The sequence below is a fragment of the Sarcophilus harrisii genome, chromosome 4 (assembly GCF_902635505.1).
Source record: "Sarcophilus harrisii chromosome 4, mSarHar1.11, whole genome shotgun sequence".
Taxonomy (NCBI): Eukaryota; Metazoa; Chordata; class Mammalia; order Dasyuromorphia; family Dasyuridae; genus Sarcophilus; species Sarcophilus harrisii.
This window is the reverse complement of record NC_045429.1, coordinates 32,433,422-32,449,955: the sequence shown is the minus strand read 5'-3', so window position 1 is coordinate 32,449,955 and position 16,534 is coordinate 32,433,422. Positions and strand designations below refer to the sequence as shown.

General features: G+C 42.1%; 1 protein-coding gene across 3 annotated transcripts in view; it reads left to right on the top strand.

Moving 5' to 3' along the window:
- Positions 1 to 1,550: 1,550 nt before the first annotated feature.
- BRDT (bromodomain testis associated) overlaps positions 1,551 to 16,534 on the top strand; it is a 39,238-nt gene continuing 24,254 nt past the window's right edge. Inside the window, exons 1-6 of one of the 3 annotated variants that reach the window (XM_031969332.1) lie at positions 1,551 to 1,652; positions 11,617 to 11,854; positions 13,101 to 13,238; positions 14,063 to 14,177; positions 15,278 to 15,441; positions 15,752 to 16,105. In XM_031969332.1, the coding sequence (XP_031825192.1) occupies positions 11,666 to 11,854; positions 13,101 to 13,238; positions 14,063 to 14,177; positions 15,278 to 15,441; positions 15,752 to 16,105 (960 nt within the window). In that variant the 5' untranslated portion in view covers positions 1,551 to 1,652; positions 11,617 to 11,665. The remainder of the gene's footprint in view (positions 1,653 to 11,616; positions 11,855 to 13,100; positions 13,239 to 14,062; positions 14,178 to 15,277; positions 15,442 to 15,751; positions 16,106 to 16,534) is intronic. The other 2 variants (XM_031969333.1, XM_031969334.1) reach the window with 2 other exon arrangements.

Below are 16,534 nucleotides of genomic sequence, written 5' to 3'. Positions count from 1 at the left end.
TGACCCTCTGAGAAGGTAGCGCTATTAAATCCCCGCTAACCCGGAGTCTTGCTCGTAGAAAGCCCTAAATAGAATTGGAATTGAATGGAACTATGCAAAACGACTAGTTTGTCTCCTTTCCCAATTCTTCCCTAGCCGCTACCTCCCTCCGCGGGAGAGAACGAAAAGGAACGAAGAAATAGGAGATTTTTAAAAATAGTCTTGGGAACGATGCTCAGTCCGGGATGGGAGAAGGGAAGGAAACGAATGAAGCCACACGTTTTTGAAGGGGACTTGACCGGGAAAATGGCCTTGCTCCTGACCCAAGCTGCTGGAGCCTGCGCCGAAGAGCTCCGTTTTAAATGGCCCGGCGTCCAATTTCCCTAACCTCCCTGCTCCAGCCTGGAGATAAAGAGGGCCGGCCATTCCGAGAAGCGATCTTAACTGACCCAGAGCTTTGCTGCAAGCCTCAGGGAAGCTTCATTTCTTCCCTTCCGAGCCTTGGGCAGGGGGCTGCGGGGCGGGGTCCGCAAGCAGAGCTCTGCGCCCAAAGCCCGGTGCCCTTATTCGGCTTTCTCGTTATGTGCTTCAAGGTCAACCTAGGGACCTTGACCCTGTGCCAGGCATCTCATAGGAGCTTAATAAATGCTTAATGAATTGAATTGCAGCGGGGCCTGGTTTTGAAAAGTTGGTTTTGGAGGGAAAGGGAAGAGTGCTCTACTTTTCCAAACGTCTGCTTTTCTCTCTACTTCCAGGTCCCAGATCTCTAGCCGACGCCACTTCCACCTTCCTCCCAGACCTTTAAGAGCTGGAGCTCAATAAGATCCTGAAAGACTTTCGGCTAAATGAACCGCTTGCGGGAAGAGCGCTGAATTTGGAGTCGGGCAAGGGGTCAAAATCCGGATTCGGCCGCTGCTGGGGCGTGTGACTTTTGAAAAATGCACTTCCTATCCAGCAGTTTGTTTACTTAATAACTCCCTGGAGTGTTTACTTGTTGCACCTGGTCTTGTGCAAATTGCTTTGTCAGTTTCCTGGTTTGTAAAATGGGGATTATTTACGCTACCTGCCTTAGAGAACCGTTGGGAGAATTTTTTTTCCTTTTTTCAAATCTTATAATAAAGTTACTCTGTGTTGGTTTTATATTTGGGGTTGTTTTGTTTTGCAAGTTTCTAACATTCAACAAAGGTCACGCGCGCTAAGATGCAAAGGCGGGAAAAAAAGCCACAATCGCTACAAACTGTAAAACGCTTTTTGCAAAACATTTCGGTGGTAGCATGCCCAAAGCAAGCTTGCTAAACTTGAAGGGCAATGTCCCAAAGGGAAAGGCTTTCATTGCACCCATCATAATAAAAATTGCCTTATGCAATCGGTCGCCCAGTTTGAACGACCAAGACCGTGCTATATGCTGTGTTGTTTTTGCAACAAAATTCGCGCCACTCCAAGAAAGCCCAGATGTCTGCAAAACGACTCCTGGAGCACGTGCAAACTGGAGTGGAACGCACAGATTTCAGCTTGGGCCGCAGCCCCTGGGCAGGCCACGCCCTCATATGGAGCACGTGATCCAGATAGACCAATGAGCGGGGGGACGCTGCCAGATCGCCTATAAAAGTGCCTGCGAGAGCCCGCTCGCTGCCGCCATTTCGGGTGAGCGGTAACGGCGACGGGTGAGCGGCGTGAGTATCCTGGCCCTGCGGGCCCTCTCCCTTCCCTTTCCCGGCCCCCTGCGGTCCTGGGCGCGTCTCGGCGGGCAGGCCGCAGCTCTCGAGCTCGGCCTGGAGGGGAGCGGCTGGTTGCTGCGGGCCCAGGGGCCAGGCCTTCGCAGAGCCCGCGGCGGTTACTGGGGCGGTTGGAGCGGGTGGCACTGCGCCAGCGGAGCCCCTGGGTAGCCCCGGGGACGGCGGCCTCGTGGGCCGGGGCTTCTCGGGCTGGGCACGCTCGGGCCCAGGCTTCGGCTCGGAAGCTGCAGGGGAGGGGAGCGAGCGGGGCTGGGCGGGGCTCGCCTGCGGGAGGCCGGGCGGCCTGGCCTCGGGCGGCTTACCTTCTCAGGGCTAGTGGTGGGCTGACGCCGATGCTTTTGCTTAACTTGGAAGCCAATGCAAACAACCGAGGGATTTCTGCTGGGGGAGCATTGCCTTTAGCTGGCCTGGGACCTTAGCTGACCTGGGAAGGGACCGCTATGCTTAACTTTTTATTGTTCAAATATTTAAAATAATTAAGTTTATGTATTTATTTTAAATTAATTATGATTAATTACATATACTTATAATTATATAAATTAATAATGATTGATATTACTATTATTTAAATATTAATCATTATTAATTTTTAACATATTTTAAAATATTAATTGTTTAATATTTTAATATTTAATTTAATTCTAATTAAATTAAATTTAACATTTAATTATTAAATATTAATATTAAACAAACAATATTTATTATCTAAATATTTTAATTTTAGTTTATTTTTTGCCTCTATTCCTTGTTTCTGGGAAAGATGGATGGTTTTTTCATTCTTTGTGGTATTTAATATTAAGGTCATGAATTGATTATGGAATGTGGTGTGAGATACTTGTCTAAGCCAAATTTCTGGCAGATGGCTTTTATTTTATTTTTTCCCGATTCAAGCTTTTTATTTTTTTTTTTAAAACATGCATGGACAATTCTTCAACATTAGCCCTTGCAAAACCTTATGTTCTAATTTTCCCCCCTTTCCCCCTCCTAAGCCCCCAGAATTTAATCTGCCGTCCTCTAGATGGCAAGTAGTCCGATATATATGTTAAACATGGTAGAAATATGTTAAATTCAACAGTTATCCTGCTGCACAAGAAAAAAAGAGAAGCAAAATAAAATGCAAGCAAACAACAACAAAGAGTGAAAATGCTATGTTGTGAACTATACACTCACAACACAGTCTTCTCTGGGTGTAGATGGCTCTTTTCATCACTTAACAGATTGTTTGATACATGGTGCTTTGAATGTGGGAGAAGTTAACAATTGGGATGGAGGAGTTGGATTTGGAGCCAGGAAATAGAAGTGTTTTCTCTTGGAGCTTTGCTCTGTACTTCCCATTAGGCTTTAGACAAATCACTGGCTTTGATTTAGGAAAAGGGTCAACTGCAAGATATTTGTGGTGGTTAAACTCTGGGCCTTTACGCCTTAGTAGCACTGCTCAAAGCATGGAAAAGGGGAAGTTTGAAGTCTGGTTACTCCCAATTCCAAGAAAGACACCCCCCCAAAAAAAAAAAAAAAAAGATGCTTGAAGGGTTTTAAATAAAATTGAAGTGGGTTTAAGCCTCCTTATAAGTCTGTCTTGAGATGAAATTCTAAATAATAAATTCTAAATGCAATTCGAAATAAAACTTAATTTTTTTAAACAAGTACATCTTGTTGGGTTTTGCAATGTTTATACTGGAGAGGCTCTCCCTGCCTATGATGATCAGGGTTCCTTAAATGCTAAACTTCTTTAGATTATAGTGATCTATCCATAAAGAAAGGCCGAGGTGGGCTGAAAGGGACAGGAGATAAATATAGATGATCTTTGCTTTCAAATCTGTGATGATTAATCTCCTTGAGGATTATGGAGATATTGAGCAGGGGAATTAAGTGTAGATACTTGGGGTGAAGGAGCTGAGCCCTGGGGAGGGAATTGCCTGTGGAGAGGAGGGAAAACCAGGGCCTGCCCTTTCCTGGGCTTTGAACTGTCTCCCCCATGAATGAGGGCAGGGCTTAGTCATCCCTCCAGGGGGTGTAAGTAGGGAAATGGGAAGCAGATGGAAAGGGCTTGTTTGTCCTTTTTCCTACCAGCAGCAGGGAAGAATTTGGATCCAGGACTGTACTAGGCAAAGACACAAAGCCCTTGTCCACAAGATGTTGATAGCAATTTTCTACTTGGTTACATGTGATAGACGCTTATCAGCCAAGTAAGTGGGGAGGGTGCTAACAGTTTGTTTTAAGAGATTGGGAAAGGCCTGTAGTAATGGGAGAGGTTCCTCGGGCTTGGGCAGTGATTTAGGAAAATTGTTCTGGCTGCTCTTCTGGAGGAATTGGAGAGGAAGGGCTGAGCTAGGATCCTTATGATTCAAGGGTAGCAATAAGCAGCATCCCTGCTAACCCCCAGAACTTCCACCTTAGTGGGGGAGGGAGGACTACAAGCAAGCACAAGTGGGAAAATAAGTAGTATACAGGATAAAGAGGGAAGGCACTAATGTGAAACGGAATTTGGAAAGGCGTCGGGTAGAAGGTGGGATTGTAGTTGGGATTTGAAGGAATCCAGGGGAGCCGGAAGTCAGATTGGAGGAGAACATTCCAGACCAGTGAAAATGTCCCAAAGAGAGAATGGCAAGGGCTAGAAGAGGGACAGGGAGGTGTCTGTGGCACAAAGGGAAGATGTAATTTAATCCCAGGGGTGCCAGGGAACTACTTGGGTTCACTGAGTTGGGGGGGGTAGTGTGGTCAGGCCTATGCTTGGGGAAGGTCCTTTAGTGGCTGAGCGGGGAGAGACTTGAGGCAGCAGTAAGGGGCTCAGAGCTGAGCAGGAGGGAGGCGGGGCTGGCTGGGGATACTCTGCAGGTGGGGGAGGGGAGGGGAGGCGCAAAGTGGGCATGTAGAATAGATGCTGCAAATGACAGACTTGGGCAGATTGGAAATGGAGAGGGGATGAGGCTGAGAGTGAGACTCGGGTCGGGTAGATGGTGGCTCAGGAATAAATTGAGAAGTGGGGAGGTAATGATTAGGGGGGAAATGATAACTTGGGTTTTGGACTTGCCGAATTTACGATTTTTATTTATTATTATTTTATTTTATTTAAGATAATATGAAACGTTTGGGATGAACAAAAAGTAATTGGAGATGCAAGATCAGAGTTGAGATTGAGGCGCAAGGCAAGTCGATTGTAGACTTATCTGATGAGAAATGATTAAATCCCTGGGAGTTGATGAGATCCCCAGTGAAGTAGAATAGAGGAGAGAAGGAGCCCAGGATTAGAAGGCATGTATGACCTGGATGAGGATCTAACAGAATTGTCAGGTAGGAGGAAAACCTGGAGAAATGGGTGTCCAGAAAACCCAGAGGCTACGAGGAGGTGAGAAAGATGAGGATTGTTTTTGAGCTTGGCAGTTAAACCATTTGTAATTTTGGAGAGACCAACTTGGCTGATGAGGGTGTAGAGGAATGGGTAGAAAAAAGTGAAGGTACCTGTTGTAGATGTCCTTTCCAACAAGTTTAACTACTGCGCTTGAATGGCTTTTAGAAGGAGCTAGGAGAAATGGAGAGAGTAGGGATTTGCCAGGAAGAGGTTGGAGGAGACAAGACAATGGGATTATTGTGGATGGAAGGGTCCACTCTTGGTAATGAGTAGAGACACTTGTTCATTTTCCTATCAAGTAGCAGAACGTGGCAGAAGGCTTCTCTGAGAGAAAGATGAGAAAGAAGGAAAAAATGGGCAAATTGGCTTTTTTTTTTTTAAAGGCATTTTTAAAATGATTATTATTTTTTTAGTGAGGCAAAGATCTCAACTAAAAGTGTATGTTGGGGGGGGGTGTGGGGTGTTGAAGGGCAGATGAAATGATTTGGAAAAGCCCCTGTGGAGAAGTGGTATATCTGTTTTGTTATGGCTCCTATTTTTATTCATTCTTTTAAAATTTAAATGAATTTTGTTCAGATTTTTCAGGATTTCTGTTACAAGGTTCATTTGGAATTTATAGTTCATTTATAGTTCATTTTTCTAGGTTTTTTAAGTTGCATGCCCAGTTTATTGATTTTTTTTTTTTATTCTCGCAATGGAAGTGTATAAAGAAAATTTTTTGATACTGTCCTGGCTGTATTCCCAAAATTTGGGGCATATTCCCTGATTATTTTCTAATATGAAATCCTTGATCTTGAGTGTGATTTTGTTTTTTGAGTCTCTCATTCTTTAGGATTAAGTTAATTCCTAATCAGTTTGATTTCATTCTATTACTTTCTTCCTTATTCTAGATGCATTAACTTACAGTTGTTTTTTAAATTGCAATTATGGTCTAAAAAGATTGACTGTTTTTACATTTAATTCTGATATTCCTATGCCCTGATGCAAAAATTTTGAGGTTTTATTCTCAGCTCAGAAATATGTGCATGGTCCTTTGTGTTTGTATTTCTATTTTTTAAATTTCTGTCATTTTTCCGACATCTTTTTTATTTAGTTTATACTGAAATTCTCTTCAGGTACTTTTGTTTAGTTTCTGAGTCTGAGAAGGGGTCAGTAATTAATGTCTATTTCTTCTTATAATTTATTTAACTTTGAAGAGTTTAAATGTTTACCATTTTGGTTTATCCATGTTTAGTGTTCATAGCAATTCACTTTCTGATACTTGTCAGCAAAATGGACTTTCTTTTTTAACTCTTGATTAGGTCTATGTTCTTAAGTCAGAGTTGCTACTCCTGTGGTTTTTTGTTTTTTATTTTTAATTTTTTAACTTTCACTTTAAACAACAAAAATTTAATTCCAGCCCCTTGTTTTTACTGTGTCAAGAGTGTTTTTTGTAAATGAGATGACATTGGGTTTTACTTATAAAGTAGATTACAAAATAGGGATTACAAATCCCTCCTGCTGTTTTTCCATTTTCTTAAGGCCATCAACTCATTCACAATTATGCTTGTCAATTATATTTCCCTCCTTGTTGCTTCTGACTAATCTTTCCCCTGAGGCAGCTAGGTGGGATGGGCCTGGAGTCTGAGGGACCCGAGTTCAAGTTTATCTCACATTTATTAGCTGTGGGCCCCTGAGCAAGCCTCTTCATCTGTTTGTCTTAATCTAGTGATAAAGGAAATGGTAAACTGCTTGTGTCTTTGCCAAGAAAACCCCCTGGACAGACTGGTCCACGGTGGTCAGCCAGGCATGGCGGATGGACTGAGAAACAGCAACAATCCCTCTCTTACTTTTGTAATAAGGTGTGTGTGTGTGTGTGTGTGTGTGTGTGTGTGTGTGAGAGAGAGAGAGAGAGAGAGACACACGGAGACAAAGCATGTATTTCTCTTGACCATTTTGAATCACAGCAAGGTTTGTGTCACCCCACCCCCATTTGTATAGACTTCTATTTTGACCCCCCAGTTAAGTGAGAGTTTACCCTGTCTTCCTTCACACCTCCTCTTCCCCTTTTTCATCATTTAAGATGATCAAAACAGAATGAACCATTGCCAAGCCTTCTGTCTAATTAGACTCCACATCTGAGCTTCTGATGATAGAATTCTAAGGAAATGCTACCATGTCATCCCTCCGAGTCCCTTAAGATTGTTTATTTGTGTTTTATAAATTCTCTTGGCGTCTGTGTTTTCATGTCGGCTTTATACTCGGCTCTTGTCTTTTCTTTGGGAATGCTTGGAAGTCCTCTATTAATTAAAGGTCTACTTTTTCCCCCACTATGATTATGCTCAGTTTTGCTGAGAATGTTGTTTATGATTGTAAGCTTAGTTTTCTTTGCCTTTTGGAATATCAGATTTCAAACTCTCCATTAGGAGCAGCTAAATGAGTTGTGAGTCCAATGTGGAACCTCAGAATCTGACTTCTTTCTGGCAGCTTTTGCTTTTTTTTTTTTTTTTTTTTTCCCCTTTGATCAAAAAGCTCTGCATTTGGGCTCTAATATTCCTAAGGATTTCAAGAAGTGACTGGACTCCCCTCCCCCCCAGGACTGCATCCCATCTTGTCCCACGATTCTCAAATGCATCCCAGCCTCATTACTGTCATTTAACAGCCTCGGCTTCTCAAGCAGTAACTCTGGGCTCTGGACCTTGGGTGCCCTGAGTCCTGGCATGAAACCCACCCCTCCCTCCACCCTGCCTCAGATTGTGTCCGAGTAGATTGGGGGTCTTGGCATCTGAGGGCAGAGTGTGGGGTTTGATGGGGGGGGCTCATCCCCCTCCTCCCCCCCCAAGCCTGGCACAGGGCTTAAGGTCCTTCAGTTTGGTATCTGTTGTTTACAGAGATAGTGCTGGGATACTAGGGTCAGAGCTGTGAATGGCCTGGGGCGGGGGGGGGGGGGAGGGGGGGAGGGAAGGGGGATGGAGGGAAGATCTTAGGCCTGGAGCCCTTCAGGTCTTGTCCAGGCTAGGTTTTATGCTTCTCTTGTGACCATATTCTTTCTAATTCTTTTTTCAGAAGCTTGTTTCTTTTCTATTTTTTTTCCTCCAGCACTCTCATCACATGGTAAAGATTTTTAACTCCTGGCTCATCCCTTCCAGGGACTCTGATTAAATTTGTGCCCAAATTGTGTTTTTCTTTGTCTTTCCCTGGTAGGTGTTTTAGAGCCATTCTGGGCTAGGTTTTTGTGGCATGAGCCTCCTTGACCTCATCATCACTTTATGGTGGGATTCTTTCTTGGCTCCTTCCAGCCCCTGCTTCCCGACTTCAGACTTAACGGGGGCATGTCTGGGCCTTGGGTGGCTTAGACGAGGACCAGCAATTTTCAGTATTTCTCCTTGAGATCACCAAGTGAAATATACCGAGGAGAGAGTTCTCCACCATTGGAGAAGAAGGGAAAGAGGGTAGTCAATGGTCAGACAGTTAAAGTAGGAGGGAAAACCAAGAGACATCCAGATCAAAAACCTAGCGAAGAGAGTAAGAATTAATTGTGGAAATGGAGGAAGAAAAGCAAAGTTTGAAAGAAGAAAAGGTTGTTGGAGGGACTAGTAAATTGGCCTAGGAGTGATATTATAAAGTCTTTGAGGACAGGGACTGGTTCTGACCTCCTTTTTGTGATTCCAGCAAGTGCCTGGAATGTAGTGGTGCTTAATAAATGTTTTAAGGACTGTTTTATACAAGTTGAATTTGGCATGTTCATGGATAATTGTCAGTGAAAATACGGAATTCAGAAGCTAGAACAAAGTTGGAAATAAAGAATTTGAGGAGTCCCCTGTGTAGATGAGATCAGTGGACTCATTAAAGCTAATTTTATGATCATCAAGAAGGAAGTCAGGACAGGCTGTTTTAGGGTGAGGGTGTCGAGTTCCCTGGAGTTGTAGAAGCCAAGAAAGATAGAAAAACTCAGCAGATTGCTGATTTACCCTAGAAGTAAATTTCCTATTGATCCTGTAGCATTTTAAATAGGAAAAATCAAGCTCTGAATTTATGTACTTTAGGGGCTTGACTGAAATGAATAAAAAGTAGTAAACACTTTTTTGTGTGCAAAGCAAAAGCATTGGGGATACAAATGGACAAGTAAGTTTTATCTTGCTGAGAGTCTCATTAGCCCTAGGGAATAATTTCCCACCCCATTGAGCTTTCCCTTCTGTTGGAAGAGCTTAGTTAGACAAAAGAAATTAAGGTTTGTTAAAAGATTAGCTTTGAATGAATCTAGGGAAGCAGAGTAAGTGATATACCGAATGAGACCAATTCGAAGAATTTACTTGGCTATCCATATTAGTTACAAAGTTTTGTGTTTTTTTTTTTTTTCAGCTTGAGGAGAGGATGAATTTTTAATGGTATAATTTTTTTTTTTTAAAGGCAGAAGTGAATGTATCTTAGGCATGGGTTAAATAATAAGAAACAGGGGAAAAGGCTGAATTGGCCAGGCTTTAGAATAGCACATGAAGAATGTAAAGCTGGATGTGGGATGTTAAAATATTAAATCTTTTTTTTTTCCCTATCAATATTTAACTGGTTTGTGATCTTGTCCAAGAGACAACTTTTTGATTACACTCCCATCTGTAATCCCCACTTCCTGACTTGAGTATCTTTCTTTTTCTAGTAAGGATTCTTCCAAACACATCATCAATTCTGCAAATATTTTTAAGGAAACAAATAGAAGTATACTATTTATTTTTTTTTTATTACAGCTTTTTATTTACAAGATACATGTATGGGTAATTTTTCAGCATTGACAATTGCAAAACTTTGTTCCAATTTTTCCCCTCCTTCCCCCAACCCCCTCCCTCAGATGGCAGGTTGACCAATACATGTTAAAATACGTTAAAAGTATACGTTAAATACAATATATGTATACATGTCCATACAGTTATTTGCTGTACAAAAAGAATCGGACTTAGAAACAGTGTACCACAGTGTACTGTGAAGGAAATAAAAAATGCAGGCGGACAAAAATAGAGGGATTGGGAATTCTATGTTCATAGTCATCTCCCAGAGTTCTTTCTCTGGGCGTAGCTGGTTCAGTTCATTACTGCTCCATTGGAAATGATTTGGTTGATCTCATTGCTGAGGATGACCAGGTCCATCAGAATTGATCATCATATAGTAATTGTTGTTGAAGTATATAATGATCTCCTGGTCCTGCTCATTTCACTCAGCATCAGTTCGTGTAAGTTTCTCCAGGCCTTTCTGAAACCATACTGTTGGTCATTTCTTACAGAACAAAAATATCCCATAATATTCATATATCACAATTTATTCAGCCATTCTCCAATTGATGGGCATCCACTCAGTTTCCAGTTTCTAGCCACTACAAAGAGGGCTGCCACAAACATTCGTGCACCTACAGGTCCCTTTCCCTTTTTGAACATCTCTTTGGGGTATGAGCCCAGTAGTAACACTGCTGGATCAAAGGGTATGCACAGTTGGATAACTTTTGGAGCATAGTTCCAAATTGCTCTCCAGAATGGCTGGCAGAATGGATACACCAACAATGTATCAATGTTTCAATTCTTCCACATCCCCTCCAACATTCTGCATTATCTTTTCCTGTCATTCTAGCCAATCTGACAGGTGTGTAGTGGGAGCTGAGAGTTGTGTTAATTTGCATTTCTCTAATTAATAATGACTTGGAGCATCTTGTTTTTTTTTTTTTTATTTAATAGCCTTTAATTTACAGGATATATACATGGGTAACTTTACAGCATTAACAATTGCCAAACCTCTTGTTCCAATTTTTCACCTCTTACCCCCCCCACCCCCTCCCTAAATGGCAGGATGACCAGTAGATGTTAAATATATTAAAATATAACTTAGATACACAATAAGTATACATGACCAAAACATTATTTTGCTGTACAAAAAGAATCAGACTCTGAATTATTGTACAATTAGCTTGTGAAGGAAATCAAAGATGCAGGTGTGCATAAATATAGGGACTGGGAATTCAATGTAATGGTTTTTAGTCATCTCCCAGAGTTCTTTTTCTGGGTATAGTTAGTTCAGTTCATTACTGCTCCATTAGAAATGATTTGGTTGATCTTGTTGCTGAGGATGGCCTGATCCATCAGGACTAGTCATCATCTAGTATTGTTGTTGAAGTATATAATGATCTCCTGGTCCTGCTCATTTCACTTAGCATCAGTTCGTGTAAGTCTCTTGGAGCATCTTGTTTTGCACTTTTGAACTTAAGTAAAACTTTACAGCAAATGGAAATATTTTAAAAACAAAATTTTGGAACTAAAGATTACACAATGAACAAACTCTGGTTTTATAGGGAAAAGGTATCTTTAAAATGGTAAGGTGGTTTTTGATTGAATGAAAAAATGTTAGGTCAAATGGCGAACACTGGCCTGAGCAATGAGGTTCCAGTAGCAGAAGACTGCCCCTTTGGCCAGGGGTGCTGAGCCTGCTCTCCTCTTGCCAGGGGGATGAGGAGGAGCTGGGGCATTGACTTCTTGGGCTCAGGTGATCACTCACGCTTCAGTAAATCTGACCCCATCTTGCTTTTTCCTTCCCCAGGATATATGTGTAGGGAAAACAACACCCCATCAGGAAAAAGCTGTTCACGATGTCTCTGTCAAGTCGACAGATGGCTATTGTCAACCCCCCTCCACCAGAGTACATAAATGCCAAAAAAACGGGCCGTCTCACAAACCAGCTGCAGTTCCTGCAGAAGGTGGTCCTGAAGGCACTGTGGCGGCACAGCTTCTCTTGGCCTTTCCAGCAGCCCGTGGACGCTGCCAAGCTCAAGCTCCCGGTGAGTGGGATGTCGGGCACCTTGGGGTGCGGTGGATGGAGCCCCGAGGGCTTCCCCACGAGTCGGCCCAAACCTGGGTTTGGTGGCTCCCTTGCCGCTCCGAGCTTTTCCCTGGGAGCAAGCGTAGGCAGAAGTGCTCTTGTTTTGGAATCGCTAGAGAGAGCTGTGCAGTGGTAAGAGGACCTGGGCTCAGATTATCCTCTGATTCCTATCAGCTTGTAATTAGTCAAGTTCTGGTTCCAGGCAACTCTGGAAAAAATCAGCTGGGTTACAGAGCAGGCTGCCTTCAGCTCAGCATGGGGTGAGCTTCCACACTCCCCAAGCTGGCAGAATCAGAGGTCAAGATCACACATAGATTGAGAACCCGGTGCCCAAGAAGCTGTTGGAAGAACATGCCATAGGACCCCTGCCTCCTTCCCAGCCCACCCACCCACCTGGCAGAGAGGGAAAGAAGCCAAAACAAGACAAACACTTCCTCTCTTTGAAACTAGGAGGTCCTTTTTCTGGCCTTAGAATTGCAGTTGGCTTGTCCCCAAAATACTGTTATGGACGTTTTATATTTAAAAGCATCATCAGGTAGGGTCGAAACCAGGGTCCCCCAGTCATTGGTAGATAGAGCCTGAGGCTTTTGCAGGCCTCAGATTTCCAGGAGCTTTTGCTGAAGCCTTCAGCCTGACTTTGTGCCATTCATAAAGTTGTCTGGGTTCTTCCGGAACCGAGTGTGTAGCTCCGACACCTTCGGGCCAAAAATCTGATCCCCTGCTTATGAGCTGGTCAGTTTGAACCTTATTGGGGGAAAGCACAGGCTCACTGGATTAGCGATGATGGTAGATTTTTTGAAATATTTAAGATCTGGGGTGTTGGTGGTGCCTATGTCTCTTAGATTGTCCCCTGGACCCTCTAGGATCAAATAGATTCTTTGAGATATTTTGGTGCAAACTGTTGTTGTCTTTTATTAATAAATGTATGTTGCAATTCTATTCCCTTCTCAAATAGAGTATACTAGTTTTTGTTATTCTTAGTTTGGTGCCAAGTTTGTCGTATCTGTCAGTTTTAATATAAGGTTAGTTGTGCAGTTGTAGATCTTTTATTCCTATGACAATCAGACACTGAATCTATTTATTTGGTCTTCAGATCCTATCTTCATGATGAAACAAATGAGTTAAATATTTGCTTATTTTATTTATGCACTGATTGTAAATGGGTTCTTGTTAGCATTCACATTTTCTAAACTTAAACCCCACAGGACTATTACAGCATTATTAAGAAGCCAATGGATTTGAGTACAATTAAAAAGCGCTTGGAACATAAATACTATGTGAAATCATCAGAATGTATAGAAGACTTGAAAACAATGTTCGCCAATTGTTATTTATACAATAAGGTATGTTGCTTTGCTACATTGTTTATATATACAGTATTAGGTATCACAAAAATATATTCAATTTATGATTGCAGTTATATACATTTTCTCTTCATCCATGGAAGAATAATAATAATAGCTAATATTTATGAAACATTTCCTGCATGCTTAACACTGCTATGTGTTTACTATTATCTCATTTGATCCTTAAAGCAATACTGGTAAGTATTGGTATTATCTCCCCTATACCTATGCTATATTATAAATAGGTATTAATGGGGAAACTTAAGGCTGGAGGGGATCACCCAGATAGCATCAGGTAGTGTATTCATTGTGCTACACTAAACCTGTCAGAAATGGGAATTAATGGGAATAAGGAGGAGGAGACACATTCAAGTGGAGGGAACAGCATGAGGCAGGAATGCCTGGGGTAGAGAAGGGAAGTCTGGAAGGGAAGGACAGAGGTCTCCTAGAGAAGCATGCTAGAGGCAGGCAAGAAGCCAGAGGCCATCCAGTCCAAGTGGGAGTACACCTGATTGCTCCCAGCTCTGGCTCCAAGCCGGCCCCGGAACTCTGAGATTCTCCCATGTCTGCCTCCTTCTGGCTTTTCAGCCAAGGCCCTTTTTCAGAGATAAAATTGGTTGTAATAATCATGTAGAGTAATGTTATTTCAATTGGAGAGTTTGTCTTTAAAAGTTTAAATAGAGATAATATGAGTAGTGCCGTAACTTTTCTGATTTGCTTTAATGTAGCCTCCTGTATGTGCCAAATGCTGTATGCACAAAATATTTTTTAAACGATGCAATTGAAATTGGATAAACATGAGTCTTTAATTTGTTTTGTAGCCAGGTGATGACATTGTTCTCATGGCACAAGCCTTAGAGAAACTGTTTACACAAAAAATGTCCCAGATGCCTCCAGAAGAACAAGTAATAGGTGGAAAGGAAAGGAAACGAAAAGGTAAGAAGCAAAAACAGCAGGTGGGAGAGTGCTGTTAGCTGAAAGCTTGGTCAGATCTGTCTAGATTCGTGTTGTATTTTGGCTTAAAAATTAAGAGGTTTCTAGTCCAAATTTTGTTGTTAGTAAGTCTTGCTGTTGTGCATTTTTGGTTTCTCTCCTAAGAATCAAAGCCCACATTTCTCATGCGGCCCTTCACAGCTTCCTGAAGCGCCTCAGGTTCTCTCATCAGAAGCTGGTGCTTGGCTGCAAGAGAAAATCTGCCAACTTCTCCGATTGCACCTTCTCAGTCCTTCTGAGGTTCTGGTTTTGACCAGCAAGGGGGAAATGGGCAGAGAACAGCCAGGATTGGCCAGTTATGGTGGACTGTCGGGGGAAAATAAATATTAACCTTTTGTATTCTTTTGTATACCAGTCTTCAGAAGTTGTTTTACTTAAGCGGTCCATCATCCGTGCCCCTCTAACCTAGAGAGAGATGGCCAAACCAAGAGACAATCCTTCCATGCTCTGAGCCGTTGACTGTCCCACTAGGATTTGAGAGAATGGGAATCTTGAACGAGGAAAAAGAGAATATATTTAAATATAGCTTTGGACTAATGCTCCAAAGCAGTCTCTCCTCTGCTCCTTTGTGACTGAGCTCCTTCCTCTTCTGAAGGATGGGACCTTGCCAGTACAGCCTGAGTCTTAAGGCTTTCTCCTTGGAGGAGGATGAGCTTTATCGCCACACCTTATGAGCATGGACCGAGGGGAGATGTGCCCTTGGAGCGGTTGGTAACCGTCAGGGAGTGTGCGGGATGTGCCGGCCACTCTGCTCGGTGCTGGTCCCTGGTCTGGTCACTTCTAGGATGAGGAGGCTCGGAGCTAAACAAGAGCTTGTTTGTTGTTAGCCCCTTGGGTTAATCAAGGCCCTCGGTCTTCTGCTCAATTTAAAACGGGGAAACCTGGAAAAAGCTGAAAATGTTATTCAGGGATGTCCATTGAATTACAAGTTGAAATGAGGGTGAAATAGAACAATTGTGTATGTACATGTGTGAATAAAAATCCCACAAAAGTGAAATTCTGAAAGCATTGTTAATATTTGGCTAATTTGAACCTTGTCTTAGGTACTCAGCCGTCTTCAGGAGTTTCTACTATTAAGGAGAAACCATCTCCCAAGGCATCTGACGTGATAGCCAAGCAGCAAGCGATTCCACCTTCTATGTGCCCGCAGACGGCACTTTCTCCATTGCATGTGGCTAAAGCAGCTTTGCCGAGCTGTACTACCCAAGTAAGGCAGGGTGTTCTTTTCTATGTGTCAAGCAAAATTTTAACAGGGAGATGGCAATAAAATCATCTAATAAAAAATAATTTTTAAGGGACTAAAATGTTTGAACAACTTGTCCTTTTTTTTTTTTTTTTTTTTTACAAAGCATTAAAAAAGTTTGATTTTTTTTTTTTTGAGAATTTTTGGAACTCTGTTTTAAGTGTTTCTATTAGAATTTATCTACATTTTCATTTTTAATGTGATAACCTATATTTTCTGTGAGTTCTGAAAAATTAAATTCTGTAATTGTTAATATTTTTGCATTTTCTTCTAGGTTAAAAGGGGTGTGAAAAGAAAGGCAGATACTACAACCCCTACAACTTCGATAGTTACAGCAAGTAGTGAATCTTCACCAACTCTAGTTGAACACAAATCTGCTAAAATACCACTTTTGAAAGAGAAAGTCGTGAAGAATATTGTACCAGATTCTCAGCAACAATATAAAGTTGTGAAAAGTGTTAAATTAACCGAGCAATTAAAATACTGTAATGAGATTCTTAAAGAAATGTTTGCAAAGAAACATGTAGCATATGCTTGGCCTTTTTATAAACCTGTTGATGTTACAGCTTTAGGACTCCATAATTACTATGATGTTGTTAAAAATCCAATGGATCTTGGAACAATTAAAGTAAGTGGTTTTGTCTTGTGTTTGCCTAGTCCTCTAGAGCCCCCCTGTCTTTGGACTAAGGTTTTCAGTTGACTTTTGTTTCATAGTTGTAGCTTTATGAATCCAGGCTTTTTGGTGTTCATTTGTTTTCGCAATGTATTCCCATCAAGAAACAAAATGTGTAACTGGGAACCGGTAGAGAAGTGCTGCTGCAAGCACACTGAATCCCCCTAGCATGAGTGTCCAGGAGTGGGTGTGTCTGTGGCTGTTGTCCCAGGGTCTGCTTCATCCTAAGGCCTCTGGCCTCCTACAGAGGCTCTCCAGCCCCTGCTTTTGCTCGACTCTGCATTATTTCTTGGTAGCCAGGATTCTCTAAAATGTGTCGGCCTCTAGTATGGCATAATGATAGTCCACTATGTTCATATTCTACAATCTATTCCAACATTTCCC